Source organism: Pteronotus mesoamericanus, unplaced genomic scaffold (assembly GCF_021234165.1).
Source record: "Pteronotus mesoamericanus isolate MK-2021 breed Mesoamerican mustached bat unplaced genomic scaffold, CSHL_Meso_final contig_105, whole genome shotgun sequence".
NCBI lineage: Eukaryota > Metazoa > Chordata > Mammalia > Chiroptera > Mormoopidae > Pteronotus > Pteronotus mesoamericanus.
In genome coordinates this window covers 16,087,257-16,103,271 of record NW_026555006.1, presented here as the reverse complement: position 1 = coordinate 16,103,271, position 16,015 = coordinate 16,087,257, and the positions used below count along the sequence as shown (strand labels likewise).

The following is a 16,015-nucleotide window of genomic DNA, read 5'->3' as shown; positions in this document are numbered from 1 at the left end:
ATTATCTGGAGAATAGGCTTCCAGCCCCGCAGCAGCCAGCCAGCTCCCGCTACCCCAGGTGCGCGGCCGCGGGGGAGACCTAGCGCGGCTTGCGCGCAGGCGCAAAGTGACGGCGTCGCTCCGCGGCTGTTCTTTGCAGCCTGGCGTTCCGGTGTTCCCGAGTGGTTTCCCTTTGGCCTCTTCTATTCGCCCCGCACTCAGGGTGGCTGCTGCCCTTTCTCCGTGCCCTTTCCATCCCTTGGCCAGGCCTAGTCCTTCACGGCCCTACCCTTTGACCTCGCGTTGCACAATGCCAGAGCAAAGCCCTGGGGGTGTGAACGCAGGCGTTCCTACCCCTGGGCGGGGACGGGAGGCTGTAGTGCGGGGAGCCGAGGCGGAGAGCGCGCAGCCGGCCCGGTCCCTCAGCTCCAGCCCCGCGAGTTCCCCGAGAGCTGCAAGCCGCCGCAAGCCCCTGAGCCGTTGGGCCCCGCCGCCAGGCCCGCCCGCTGCTGCCGCCGCAGCTATGGCGGAAGTTCATAGACGTCAGCATGCCCGGGTTAAAGGAGAAACCCCCGCGAAACCCTCCACACACAGACATGAGGAGAAGCTGGGGATGGCGTCGGCCGAAACGCTGACCGTGTTCCTGAAGCTGCTGGCCGCTGGCTTTTATGGCGTGAGCTCCTTCCTCATCGTGGTGGTCAACAAGAGCGTGCTCACCAATTACAGGTAGGGCCGGGGCGGCGGCGGCCGAGGCCGCGGAGAGGAGCGAGCGGCAGTGGCCGGACGCTAGCTCTCTGGACTTTGGCTACCAAAGTTAAAGCTGAACAAAGTTGGCTGGGAGCTGTGGACGGCGGGCGGCTGACACGCGGCTCGGGCGGCGGAGCCGGCTGGGCGCCCCGGCCTGGGGAGGGGGATCCCGCTCCCGGCGCGCAGCTCCGGGCCGCGTTCGGAAAGCGCCTGCCGGCCGTGCCCGCTGAGCAGTGCCCGGGAAACCCTTCGCTTCAGAGCGCTGAGCGAAGTTGGTTGGTGACCTGTTGGCCCCTGTGCATGCCAGGCAGGGAGCAGAGCGAAGGGTGCCCTCAGTGCTCCCCAGCCTGGGTCGGGGAGCGGGGCTTCAGGGTTCCCCACTTCGCTGACAGCCTCTGGGGACGTGCGCGTCCTCAAGCCCATTTAAAGTGAGCCTGATGCTGTCACTGGAACCCTGACGCAGGAGCACTTCTGCTTTAAAGGTGTGAGACCGTTGAAGAGACCCATGTCTTCACTTCCATCCGCCCCCCACCCCGCCAAAAAAAAAAAAAAAAAAAAAACGTCCGTTGCAGGCAAAGGACTGAAATCGTAAAACGGGACAAGATGAGACAAGTGGCCGCCCGAGGCTATGAAATCAGCGGTGTTGTCTGACTACCTGCAGGGATTTTTCTCACCGATATTCACTTAGATTAGGGGTTGACATTGGTGTGTTTTGTATCAAAATGCATGTTAAATTTGTCGGTATGCAAATTGAATTCACAGAGTTACGTTCGAGGTTTTCTGACACTGTTCCCCCCCCTTACTGTTTTGTAGATTTCCCTCCTCACTATGTGTTGGACTTGGCCAGGTTAGTTGGAATCTTCAGCATTATGTGGTTTATGTCGGTAGAACTTCTCTGTGTGTCTTTATATGTGGAACAGTAAATCTGTGTTCTCTGTTTGCAGATGGTGGCTACAGTGGCAGTTCTCTGGGTGGGAAAGGCTCTCAGAGTAGTCAAGTTTCCTGACCTTGACAGTAATGTACCTCGAAAGGTAAATAAATAGATAGATAAAGTAATAGTTTATTTTCTGAAAAGAAATCACTATATATATTTTTTTATTAGTGCCTTGCTTTTTTAAAAATTGCAGCCTTGATGTTGCCCAATCCAGACTGGGTGTAATGAAGATTGAAAAAATGTTATAATATGTATTTTTTTAAAAGTTCCATAGTCTCTTTAAAATTAAGGGAAAAAAGCCCCTAGAAACCATGTGCTCTTTTTTAACTAATGAACACTTCTGGGGAGTACATCCATTTTCCATTTTCTACATTTAACCTAGACAGCGTATTCTTCATTCATTATTCTTCGGGTTTATATTCTTATTCTTCTGTCTGCATCTGCTTGACTCCACATGAAGGTGAAACACATTTCCTTTTTCTGCTGACGTTAGAGCTGTGGATAAATACATTATCATATTTTAAAGTAAATGATGTGTTTGTCCCACATATTTGATCATATTCATATTTGATTCTTTTTTTCCCCCTCCATGCTTTCCTTTCTCTGCCACAGTAGTGCTATTTATTGAGGAATAATGTTTGGGCACTGTATGGGGGCCAAAATTGTGTATGAGAACTAATCTTATGTTTTAAAGGGAAAGAATTTAATCATATAAACAAAACTGTTTCTGTTTGAAAGGCCCTGTTTTAGCTATCTTTATTATTGAGTTTTGTTATCCCTTTTTAAATTTTCTAGACGTTTCCACTACCTCTACTATATTTTGGGAACCAAATCACGGGACTGTTCAGCACAAAGAAACTGAAGTATGGATAACTTTATTTTCCTAGTGAGGTTAATAAATGTATTCTTGAAACTGTACTTGAATGTCAAATATTTAACACATTGTTATTCTGAAATAAGTGAAAGGACCAGAAGGCTTCTGTTACTAAATAATGATTATGTTAAAGATTTTAGTTTAAACTCTTTAAGTTTAAAGGGAAAGAGAACATTTATTTGTTTTGGGTTTTTATCCCTCAGTTTGATGATAGAAGTCTTAAAGAATTATAAAATGCTATGATAGGACATTTTCATACGAGGCATTTAAGATTGAAATTCTTTATTGTAATTTATAAATACTATATTTTTGACAAATTCCGCAAGCAAAATCAGAGGGTAGATATGAGAACTTTTGTAGTTTTCCTTTTAACATGTAGTAAAATAACACCCTGGTTTAAATATGATTAATATTTTACTCGTTGCTATATAGCTGTAGAGGCAGCATAATCACTTTTAGAAAGAAGTGATAGGTCTCTACTCCATGACAACATTGTCTTATTATCCTCTAAATTCTCAATTGTTGGCTTCTCCACTTAAGGAGTACAGTATGTTGGGTGTATGTGATGTTAAAATTATACACACGAGGAAACCATTTAACAGAAACCCATGGCTTTACCACTTCCATATGAGCTAAACCCCTGGCATAGTTACTGGATGATTATAAAACAGAATGGGGAGATCTCTGAGGATTGGAGACAAAGTGTTTTTTATTTCTTCTTTCTTCAAACCCAAGAAACTTGACAGAATGACCATGATGATATTTCTGGAGAGGGTTCCATGGAAGTCAGATTTGTCATGGTCAGGGCATCCTTTTCCATCAGTACCCACTTGGAAAGAAATGCAGACCTGCTACAAAAGCTGCTTAATAGAGTTTGCTCCTTTTCATTGGTGGTCATCCATGCATTCATTCATTCACACCCTATCTTTGATTGCCAACTAAATATAAAGCACTTTGCGGTGAGATGAGATGTATTCATAAATGACTATATTATAAGAGGCTATATTTTTGATCAATGCAAGCAAAATACTCTTGGAATTTAGAGGAAGACAAAATTACTTCCACAAAAGGACAATTAAGGAATGTCTCATGGAATTAGATTATTGTAGATGTTATTTGGAGGGTTGGGAGTGAGAACAGAGTACAGTAAAGAAAGGAAAAGAGGTCTTTTTCTCTTAAAGACTAACATGGTTACTCTTCAGGGCATATAGTGTATATAAGTAAAATAAAAAAATTGGCTATTAGTAGTCTTTGATAATAGATATATGATCTTTACCATTTCAGAGTTTGGTGTTTCTCATTTCTAGTAGTTCTGTAAAAGCAACTTTCATGCTTTCAAATAAGAATTATTTCTAGAGAGAAATAAGGGTTTAATTTTATCACAGATTAATCAGCATGGAATTTCCATAATGGAAGGAAAAGATTAGCATTATTTGAAAATACTAATTTGGAGAATCTTTTAAAACAGTTAAAAAATAAATTGTTAAACTTTATTTAACCTAATTATCCTTTTTTTTTTTTTTTGCAGCTTGCCAATGTTTACAGTTCTGAGAAGGTTCTCGATCTTGTTTACAATGTTTGCTGAAGGATTTTTACTCAAGTGAGCTAAATTTCTAATATATCTAGTCTTGAACAAACTTTAATAACTTTGAAAAAGTACCCAGCATAATAATTGTTTAATTAAAATATTAAAATTGTTTGTCTTGCTTCTACTTTATCTTTTAGAAAGTTTAAGCAACTTTATCCCTTTGCTTTAGGAATTGGTAGTTAATGGGAGCAGTAGTTGAAATGTTATAAATTAGAGTTAGAAACCTGTCTGAACATGAAATATACTTTCAAGAATTCTTGTACCTCCTGCTGCCACTGGGTGAAGCTGGGTTGGTATAGTTTTTAGTATTCCTGTCTTTGCTACTTTACTGCAAATGTGTTGACCTTTTTCTATTTAAAGAAATTGCAATTTTGCTGAAATTCAAACTCAATAACAAATAAGAATAATGAAAAAATGAGATACTTGTTTATATAATAAAATAAGTTTTTGCTTCACCAGAGGGGTTCTTTTAAAAATCCAGTTCCTCAGGAACATTTAAGATATGACTGTTTATAGCTTCTTTTCCAAAGAAAACATCTCTCATTTGTTTTCTTTTTTTGCCTATGTTGTAAAATGAGTCTGTGTATATATTTAAAATTTTATATTTTGTAGGAAGACTTTTTCTTGGAGTATTAAGATGACTGTATTTGCAATGATTATTGGAGCCTTTGTAGCTGCCAGGTAAGATGTAGGCCTATATAAACTTATGAGCACATTAGAAATTATCAATAATTATTGATAAGGATCAGTTATAATAATGATAATTTTTATAGGCTAAATAAGGATCGTATCTTTGAAAAGCATCCAAAAGACTCTTTAAATAGTTAAATTTTTTTTGGCTTTTTAAGATCAAGGCTAGCAAAATCAAATTCTTGGGATTCTTAAAAATTAAATTAATATAATTTAGGATTTATTATACTATCTTCCACTGATTGAGCACATACCATGTGCCACACAATATATTTGACATTTTATACATATTAGTTACATAGTCACAACTCTGAAAGGTATGGATGTAATTTTTCCATTTTACAGTTGAGGAAACTAAAACCTAAACTTAGTAACTTATTCAAGGTCATATAGCTAGTAAACAGCAGAGCTGGCTGGAATTTGAATCTGTGCCTGACTCCAGAGCCTATGTGCTTTTATAAACCATGTGGCATTTTTTTTACTTTGCATGCTGCTAAAGAAAATAGTGTCTCAGAAAAGGCAAGTGATAAGGAATTATTTTCCTTGTGGAATAATTAATAATAGAATTGCTTTATTTGGCCTTAAGATATATCACAAATGCTATAACATGTAGTTTATTAAATTATTAAAGCTTTTTCCATTGTTCTTAAGTTTTAACTTTCAAATGGATGAATAAAGTGTATATCCAAAGATTCAGAAAATTAAAATGATGGCTGGAAGCCTTCTACAACATTTTATTCAGCTCAGGGCATGCACATATGGGTTTGATAATGCCAGAAATTCTGCCTGACATGTACTTTTTTTATTTGGGAGTTACAGTGTACCTCTTGGATTGTCTCATTTACTTTCATCATATCCCTGTGGTATAGATGGGGGAGGAGGGGTGAGAAATATAAGTCAAATTCTATCCACCCTAAATCTCCAAGTGAGATTTTATTGTTATAAAAAAAATGGATGGGGGAATAGAATCATCGGATACTAGAATTTCATTATATAGCTAACTGCTTTTCCCTCTAGACATTATTGCCTCTTTGGAGAAAAATTCTATATGAGCATCCTCCCTTTCTTTTTGAGGTACCCTCCTAGTTCTGAAGCACTTCCTTGAAGTTGTGGGATCCAAAATTGAGCCAAACAATAGGAGTTCCTCAGGGAGCTAATTCTGGCCTGCAAAGTTTCTGAGAAGGATTACTGTCTGGACCAGCCTTGTCTAATTAGAACCTTTTACTTGGGAAAGAGATTTTGGGGGAGGAAGACTGACATTAGGAGATTGTTGGGCTGCTTGAAAGAGAGGGTATGCATTAGGCTAGTTCTGCCTAAAAATGCAGCGGCATAGAGCTCCTCAGAAGTCTTATTCCATGTAGTAGGAGTTTAATATAAATACGTAGTATCTTTGCAAAATCACAGAATGTGGGACCATTATTTAGCTAGGGTGTTAAAATATGAAGGGATACTTTTTTTAGATTTTTATTTATTCTGTTGCGTTTAATGAAATCTTATCTCTTCTACATACTAGAAAACTGCAGTTTCCCTAATGCCGTTAAATAAACCACACAGATACATTTAACAATTATTTAAGTATTTTAGTTCCTATTGTATGCTTTTGGACTCTGTTTTAGCTTGATCTCACACATCAGAAATTCCACCTGGTAGCCCAATCATCTGTGCAAGATAGTCTTACCTTTTGTGTGAACCTTTGGAAAATGACATGTTAACAACTCATCCTTTCGGTTATGTTACCTGTGAAATTGTGCTCTGATGCCTTCTGGCTGCTTCAGATGTATTGTAATAGTGAATTTGATCGCTTGTTGTTGTCTGACTTTGAATTCAGAGCAGTGTGCTATTTAACTTACATGATTGTTTACTCCTAATGATTTTAAGTGTTATTCCTTCTCATTTCTGAAGGCTCTATTGAGTATAAAATTGCAATTTATAACCAAAAATCAAGAAATACTAGTAGTTGATAAAATGCCTAATGTTCATGTACCTATATAAGAAAATGTCCTTGCAAATACTGTATTCAGACCTATTTTAAATTAAATGCATGTTTTTTTTTTTAATCTAAGTCATTATTAAAGTGTTGCTTATGTTTTGCAGCTCTGACTTAGCATTTGATCTGGAAGGATATGTTTTTATTTTGATAAACGATGTCCTGACAGCAGCAAATGGTGCATACGTAAAACAAAAATTAGATTCAAAGGTAGGTAGCAATGTAAAATTTCTTTAAGAGATGTTTACTGATGTTGGGGGATGATAATGCCAATTCATCTGGGAAAAAGCAGGGAATAAAGAAAAATACTTAGGAGAGCTGGGAAAGAAACAGAAGAACTCTGAGGATAGAAAAACATGCTGTAAATGTTCATGGCTGTGTTTCAGAGGACTTGCTGAGGGACCTGGACAAGAAAGAAATACCTGGAAGCCTTTGAGCAGATTTGAGGAGAAGTTATATTGGAAAGTGCTACAGAAAAAGAATAGACTTTGTGTATTTTTCATACAAATGATGGGAAACTTTAGGGAGCATTAGGATCTTTCTCTCTCAGGGGCAGCACCTAGTTCCCTGGCCTAGATCTCATTCACATGAACTTCATATACCCAGCTCTTTTCTCTCAACTTGCAACATGCACACAAAGGCTTTAAAGATAGATATCTGTTATTAGTTTGTCTACTCTATCCTTTTTTTTTTTTTACTATATACTTTGAATATAGACACACTAAATTTATTTTTAGACCAAGTCAGATCATCAGGAAGCTGAGTTATTTGAGCCACCCTGCTTTACTACATGGTGGTATGCTCATAAGATTACATTATTATAAGAAGAAGCTATATGGAACTGAGCTTTACATATCATAGGGTTGTTATTGAAGGGAGTTTCCCTCTAGATATGGATAATGTATCCCATATGGGGTCCTGTGTGAGCTTTTTGTCATAGTTATTATCATGGTTTTTCCTGAATAGCTGGTGTATTTTATCTCATTGTAACAGATCATGGCTTTATCTTATTTTTCTACCCATGTTTTCAGCCAGATGACCTTATCTGCTTAGTTTTTAGTCAGCTCTAGTATATGTGCAATGTTTCTGAAACTATTTCAGGTCCTTTTTTGGAGTTCAGATCATAAATACCGCTCTTTACCTACTCTTTAGTAGTAATAGTATTGAATTTATATCATCTTGGCAAGGAGATTTGCCTTCTCCAGAAAGAACTGGAAAATGCATGGCCATCCCAATAGTTCTGACTTTCAGAGAATGTATGTTTGTTTGTTTATTAAAAGATTTTATTTATTTGCTTTGAGAGAAAGTGGAAGAGAGGGAGAGAAACATTGATGTTTAAGAGATACATTGGTAGGTTGCCTCCCTCACTGTCCCCAGTTGGGGACCTGGGCTGCAACCCAGGCATGTGCTCTGATCAGGAATTGAACCAGCAATCTTTTGGTTCACAGGCTGGCACCCAGTCCACTGAGCCACACCAGCCAGGGCTAGAATATTTATTTTTAATATCCTTGAAGAACTAGGGACAGTGTAGATCTGTTTCCAACAAATTTTCTTTGAACATACTTTTTATGTCTTGTTCTCCACCTGCTTACCTTGACAACTCCATACAATGATTGCATTTTAATGGAGGCTACTATTAAAAAAAAAATTTATCTTACTGAAATAGTGTAAGAAAAGGGACCAGTTAGAGATTTAGTTTTATTCCATTTTTTTCCCTTCAGTCCATCTGTTGTCTTGGAAAATAGATATGAATAATATTTCATTTGTCCAGCAGCCTCAGCTGTCTCAACAGTATTGTCTAATAGGGTTTTTCTGTGATGATGGAAATTTTCTATATTTCTGCTGTCCATTAATGGTAGCCACTAGCCACATATGGCTGTTGAACACTTGATAAGTGACTGGTACAGCTAAGGAACTGAATTAGTAGTTTAATGTAATTATAATTAAATTTAAACAGCTGAATATGACTAGTGGCTGCCATATTCAACAGCATAGTTTAGAGTATATCCTAGAACATAGAAAAAAGCAAGGCGGGTTTCTGAGTATTTTATTCCTGGGAGAGCTCTTTAGTTTCATACTCAGAAATGACTTGTGACTTATTTATATGAGACCCTTTCAGCATATTGATCTGCTTTTCATGGATTAGGAGCAACAAACTAGAGGATGGAATTCTGTTTAGAGGCAGAGAGAGGCTTACCAGCAGTATAAAAGGTCAGCTAACAACAAGGGAAAGAAACAGGAAAACTGTAAAAATCAGATGGAAGTACTCAGAAATGATTCAGGGGCTATTAACATAACATTAAGGGCAGCACCATATAAGGACACAATATAGTAATGCATGTTTATGATAATGCCCTAAGTTAAATTTTAGTCTATGTACCCCTTTTAAGAAGGCAGGGTAAAAGATATTCAAAACAGTTTAAATGTGAAAAAGAAAACAGAATTGTTTGGTATTTGTCCGTTGTCTGGATGGTGTGTGCGTGTGTGTTTTATGTCAAATATGGGCATCCTTTTTAAGAGATGGGTAACACTCATGTCCCTAGCTGACCGGGTACCTGTTGCTTAAGGTTCTTTGGTTCTATGGCTTTTTTCTTGTTGCATTAGAAAATAGATGTACCTTTTCACTGAGTGTTGTGGTGGCCATAAGCGATCAGTTCTTCAGTTGATCCAAGAGATGGTAAGGTCACATTGAATAGCTTTTAATAAATCATGAGTTTTATTACCTGTAATTTCAGAACTGCTTATAATCATGGTTCTTTGAGCATGAGACATGTGGCATAAAAACTTAGTGTTGTGTTTCAGACATGAATGCAACTATTGAATTTAAAACATTTTTAACTTTAAAGAAATCACACAAATAATACATATTTATAATAGAAATAGTAGAAAACACAGATAAACAAGAGGAAGAAAGTGTAAATCTTCCTTAATTCTACCATCAAGGGAGAAGCACTGTTTTGGTGGATATCCTTTAGTGTATATGTGTGTGCATGTACATACTTTGTGTAAAATTTTAAAAGAGCAATGATATAATGTTTTCTAACCTGTATTTTTTCATTAGCACTGTTTCATGAGCACCTTTCAGTATTAAACATTTTTAGTGGCTGCATAATATTTCATTGTATGGTTGTATAATAATCTAGTCAACTAGTTTTCTGTTGTTGGATATTTGTTGGCAGTTTTTCAAAGCTTCTTTTGAAAAAGTGGTTTGATTTTCTTACATAATTCAGTGATCTCTCAGTCACAGAAGTTAGGCAAATACCATGTCCCTATCCTCACTACTCCTTCACCCCCCTGGCCTCTCCACTCCCACCCCCTCAAACTCGGGCCTGCTTTTGCAGGTGACCCTGCTTCCTGATGAATGTCCCAGAAGTTCATGAGTCAGAGCTAGACCCAGAGTTCTCATAGGCTCCCTGTGTTTGAAAATGTGTGTGGTCCTTCATTGCTCCCTGGAAGCTGAGGTTACAACTAGTCACACTATGTTTTAGGAATTGTATATATAATAATCTTAATTTTTAATGTACTTCGCATACACATTTTCAGAAATACTTCACTGGAAGGTTACATCTGTCTGTGTTGGTGTAGGTGTGAGTCTGTATGTCTGGATCTGTCCATCTATCTCTCTTAATGGCATTCTGTTATGGTTCTGAAAAGCCCACACTAACCTGATGACTTCTGATTCAGTTCTGGAAAGGGAAGGGCTATGAGAGGTACTTCTATAGAGATGTGTATATGTGTTCTAAATAACCTCTTTCCTAATTATTTTTTTGAAGTAACAGTTGATGTCACTTTTATTTCTCTGATCTTAAATACTCAAGGAATTTATTTTAAATAAATTAAAAAACTTATAAGTCTGTTTTTTTGTTTTGAAAGTCTAGGCTATTTTATGTTTGATAACTTCTGACTTGCTGCATATCATGTGGGGGAGGTGTGTGTGTATACACACGCACGTGTGTAACTTTATACAGGGTTTTGTATATCTGTCTGCCAGAACCAAATGAAATGCCTGATTATTTACTTTCCTAGGAGCTGGGAAAATATGGTCTTCTCTATTACAATGCACTATTCATGATTCTGCCCACACTGGCCATTGCGTATTTTACAGGAGATGCACAAAAGGTAGGACTTTCTAACTATGGTTTATTGGCTTATGTTATTTAATTGTGTTGTTATTTATAACCAAAGATAAATTGGAATTGTTAAGTAATGTGCTTATTAAGTACCCCAAAACTAGTAATTTACTTTTTAGCTTGCTAATGTCATGCTAACCTTTTTTCTTGGCATAGGTATTGGATAGTACAAAATTCTCAAAATAGCTGCGGCTGTCAACATAAAAATAGTGCATGCCAGCCAGTCTAGTGTCCTTTTCTTATGCCCCAGAAGGACAGAGGAAGGGAATTTTTACATTTCCATTGAACTGCACAATAGTAGCAAACTCTCCTTGAAAAACAAAAAAATCTTGAAATAGTAGAATTCTTCACACTTAAGCAAAATTCTAGACATCTCTAGAAGCTCTCTGTTTTGGTGTAAAATTTGTCATCCTGGCTTAAATCCTAAGCTGGTTTTTTCCCTCAGGAGATATTTAGTGCTGTGTGGTGACTTAACCATATAAGTAGCAAATAATATAATAGTTTATGCATTTTCTGCAAATGTTTAGCTAAATAAATCCAGAATAAAGTAATAAAATAAATCCAGACAAGAATTTTTTTTTCTAAAACAAGCCCATATTCATAGGAAAAAAATTTGTACCATTTTGTTTGAATTCACAAACTTTTGCAAATTACATAAATGGAAATCTAAAACTCTGCCAAGGATTTCTGTACCAAGATTCCCTCTAATGATTCCCCTGGCTAGTGGTTTCTCAGAATAAATGTGTTGGTTATTTACTCTAATAACAGTGACAATTCACACAAATCAGTGTGAGCCAAAATAAAGAAAAGATTTTTGAAAGTAGTTAGACTTAAAAAAATTGCTCTTGAATCAAAGGTAGGAAAAGACTGCTTATCAAGCTGTTGTTGAGTTTTTTTTTTTCCCATTAAGAACTTTCTGTAAAAAAACTAGCATAGATCATTTTGAACATATGTCAGTGTTTTAAATGAACTTTGTGACCTGGCTGCCAGCAGGCCTACAAATGGCATCAAAGTAGAAAATGCAGTTATTACTCTAATAAAATACATAAGTATTTTGTGGCTACAAAAAAAGTGGGAAGAGAAACTAACATTTATTGAGTCCCTATTATGTGAGTGTAGTCACTTTATGTATGTGGTATAATATAGTTTTCATAACAGCTTTAGAAAGTTTGAATTAATCTGTATTTTGCCAATGTGGAAATAAAGGTTCAGAAAGACTCACTAGCCCAGTGTCACATTGTCTGTGGGCAGTAGAGTCAGGATTTAGATCGAAGCCTGATTCCATAGACTGTGGTCTGTCCGTGGTGTTCTGCCTTTCGCTAGCAGGCTCTGGCAGAAGCAACTACTCCTTAGCTTTGGGGCAAGAATGTAATGTAAAATAACCAGGCCCCTCTTGGCAACACAGACGATTTCAAATCTTGAGGCCAATCTGTACATAAGAAAGTTGAAAGGATTAATGTGGTTAGGTTATTCTATGCACTTGGCAAATATGAAATTTCCATTAACTTGAAACTGACTAGTAGCTACTTGAAAAAATGGAACCAAAGGAGACATTTCTTCATTCCAGAGTGATTATCATTTAACTACAAGTTATATGCATAACTCATGCATATTTCATAGTTTAATAATACACATGTAATTTGAAATGCTTCAATATAATTAAGAATGTTAACTGTGGAAAAATTACTTTGTCACCTGTATTAAGATGAGATTTTAGATTTTCCTCTTCTTTTTTCTCCTAATGAAATGCCAGGCTAAGGTCAAAAAAAGATTTATTTTGAAAGAATAATGGTTCATCTAAACTTTAAAGTTGGGATGATGAACTAATTATGGAAGCTGAACTCATTGCTTTGTAATCAGACCCTATTAGTATTTTGGGTCTCACATGTTTGTTCATTCTCACTCTTATTATTAAAGTAACATGGTTCCTAGTGACACATTATTAGGGTATAGGTGGACACACTAACTGGCAATTTTACAACCCTGTGATCTTTTTCTTACACTTTCTCCTTAACCTACTGTCCTTCTAACATTTTCAGGTAGTTAAGTGCTATTGTGTGTCTCATAGTGTTAAGCTCAGGTGATAAGAAAAAAGATGAGTTAGGTAGTATTCTTACCTTTGAAGACGATAAAGTCACCTTTTGGAGCAGATCTGTCATCATAGCAATAAACTACTATAGGTATTATAGGAGAAATGCTTTGGGTGCATTGCAGGGTATAAAATGGAAGAGGTTCCATTCTCTCTCCTTGTTGGAGATGGAATGTCTAACGGAGCTTTGCCTATGCACAACATTAAAATGTAAGTGATGTGAATAATCAGTGTTGTTTTGGTAGATTATGAGTTAAATTTGAAACTTAGAAGTGAGAATTCTAAGTTTGACTCTGTTCCAAAATTACTGAGAATTAAGTTCAATTCAGACTGGTATTTCTGAGTATCTTTCTTATGCTAAGAAAGCCCTATGCTGAGTTCATCTGAGAGTATATGAGAACTATATAACAGAGTTTTTGCCATACAAGAAAGTCATTTGTTATGCTACAGAGATGGTGTAAGATCCAGCACCAAAGTGCCTGTCTCTCAGTCACTACTATAGGTAGTCAAGTTAGGAAGAAACTTATGTGGGTTGAATATAAGCAAGATTAGCCCTTTAAAGGATATAGGGCTTGGTTGTTTTATCTACCAAATGCAACAAGTAATACTAACCTGTTCTAGGTGTTGTTGAGCTATAACTTAGAGAGGTGGTTGAGTGGTTTGCTTTTATTAACCAGCTCAGAAACCATGGGTGGAAGCCATAGACAGCATAATGTGTCTCAGAGGCTCATAAAGACTACCTGCAGGAGGTTGCAGTTTATTTCTTCCACTGGAGAATTCATGGTAGTCAGTGGGCTGTGTGAAGTCTGGCAAAAAGAGCTCACATTAAAGAGTGGGATATGTGGCAGGATTTCAGGTAAGAGTTTTCTTCTAAGTCAGGTTCATTTTCAGTGAGTGTCCTTTAGACCCGTGCTTTTCCCCCACAATATGTATACCTATAAGCAGACAGACACTCATGTATGTGCATGCATCTTTTTAAAGACTGGGTCCTTTTTCGTGTGACAGTTTATCTTTAAATAAAGCTGTTCCCATATTAACAACTTGGGCCTATTTCTGGCCTTTAGTAATATTTTACCTGTAAAGTATGATGCCTTGTAAACTATTTTCCCCGATCCTCATTGTATACCTGTGAGGGAAGTTGTTACCTGATTTATAGAAGTTAAGGACGTGCTTAAGGTTGCACGGTGGCAGAGCTTAGAGCCTGTCTGATTCCAAATAGATCCCTTGCTGCTTGCATGACTACATCTATGCTCCCTCCCTGACTTATATTTTTCTGTTGTTTGGACATTCGTGCAGGGCTTTCTTGCAGAAGAAGCTATTGAGTATGAGAAGTACCTCAGGGTAGTATTAGACATGGAGTCTCCGCAGCTTGGACTTGTTACTTAATCATTTACAAATAATCATATTCCTTTCATTTACCAAATATTTATTCAATGCTTATATGTGTCAGGTGCTGTTCTAAATTTTAAAAAAAGAGACATGTTGCTGGTTTAAAGGAGCTTATGTACCGATGTGGTGAGATAGACTAAACATAATTGTATAATAAGAGCTACAATGAGAACTAAAATGAGGAGAGTGATTGGAGAAGTTCTATATTGGATAAGATGGTTAGGGAAAGCACCTTTGTGAGTTTTTTTTTTTTAGTAAACACTCAATAGGTCTGAGAGGGCAATTTCTGTGGCTCTTTAGAAGGGGTAATCTAGGTCAAGGGAAGAACTGTTCTAAGTGTCGAGGTGGGAGTGCTTAGTTTTTTTATGAGGAACATTTTCTGAATAAGTAAATATCAGGAAAAGTCAAGATGGGCCATGAAAGATGTGGAAGAACAAAAGGTACATTCTAGATATAACTGATAGTATGAGTACAAGTACAACTTTAAGAACCAGACTCTTCAGTATGATTAGGAGGAGAAAATCAAAGACTTCGGAAACTTCAGAAGAGACATTAGCATCTGGCTCAGGCCTCTTATTTCACAGGTCAGGAAATTGAGGTCCAAAGAGGGCTCAGGATTAGAACCCAGATTTCCTGACTCTGACTATTACTCTCACTCTCCAACCATACCACCCCCTGCTTCCTTCTAAGTTGGGATCAGTGCTAAATACAGGAACTCGAAATTTACTCTGCAGATAGTGACAAATCCCTAAAAGTCTTACAAGGGAGAGACTTTGGGGCCAGAAGGCAGAAGGCCAGCAATCTCTAATTCTCCTTCTGACCATAGTCTGACTTTGGACAAGATCCTTCTACTCTCCTGCCCTGCTTTGTCATGTGTAAACTGAGTAGGTTGGATCAATCAAATTGGTTGGTTCTCTAGGTAGGGCCCCTTCCAGGGCCAAGGCATAGTTTCTAAGAAGTAGAAGGCATGCCAGTTTGAAGATGAGGCTGCTGTTCTGACAGCTGGCATGAGCCCAGCTTCTTTCTGACTCCTGATAACCAGAGCTGATAAACTATTTTCATCTGTTGGGCTCCTGGTTTTCTTGACCCAGATCTGTTCGCATGGAAGCTCTTTATGTGCTGAATGAAAAGATCTCTACGATAAAGTGTTAAATGAAAAAGCACAGTGTAAAAAAGTATATGTATATACTACCTTTTGAATAAAATAAAAAGAAAACTATAGAATAAAATAAATAAAATAAAAAGTACCTAGAACCAGAGAGTTGGTCCAAAACAGAACATAATCTAAGAAAGCATCTTTGTATATTCAATCTGTAATCAGAGCTACTACTCAGCCAATATTGAAGATTATAGGCCATGTGGCAAAGAGCCCATCCAGTTCTTTCACACAGAATGAACAATATACACATACATTTTAGTCACTATTTAAGTAGAGAAATTGGAAGAATATACATGAGACTAATAAAGTAACCACCTGTGTGTGTGTGTGTGTGTGTGTGTGAGAGAGAGAGAGAGAGAGAGAGAGAGAAATACTATGTGGCTGTGAGGGAGTATGAAACTTTCCTCTACCCTGCAAGGTTCTTTCAACTAGTCTAATAATTAGAACTA

At 37.6% G+C, this 16,015-nt stretch overlaps 1 protein-coding gene across 1 annotated transcript in view; it reads left to right on the top strand.

The window, feature by feature from the left end:
- The first annotated feature begins 257 nt into the window (after nt 1-257).
- Nucleotides 258-16,015, top strand: part of SLC35D1 (solute carrier family 35 member D1) — a 46,916-nt gene continuing 31,158 nt past the window's right edge. Inside the window, exons 1-8 of the mRNA XM_054574439.1 lie at nt 258-705; nt 1,540-1,573; nt 1,671-1,757; nt 2,456-2,523; nt 4,063-4,134; nt 4,735-4,803; nt 6,907-7,009; nt 10,826-10,918. Of these exons, the coding sequence (XP_054430414.1) occupies nt 290-705; nt 1,540-1,573; nt 1,671-1,757; nt 2,456-2,523; nt 4,063-4,134; nt 4,735-4,803; nt 6,907-7,009; nt 10,826-10,918 (942 nt within the window). The 5' untranslated portion in view covers nt 258-289. The remainder of the gene's footprint in view (nt 706-1,539; nt 1,574-1,670; nt 1,758-2,455; nt 2,524-4,062; nt 4,135-4,734; nt 4,804-6,906; nt 7,010-10,825; nt 10,919-16,015) is intronic.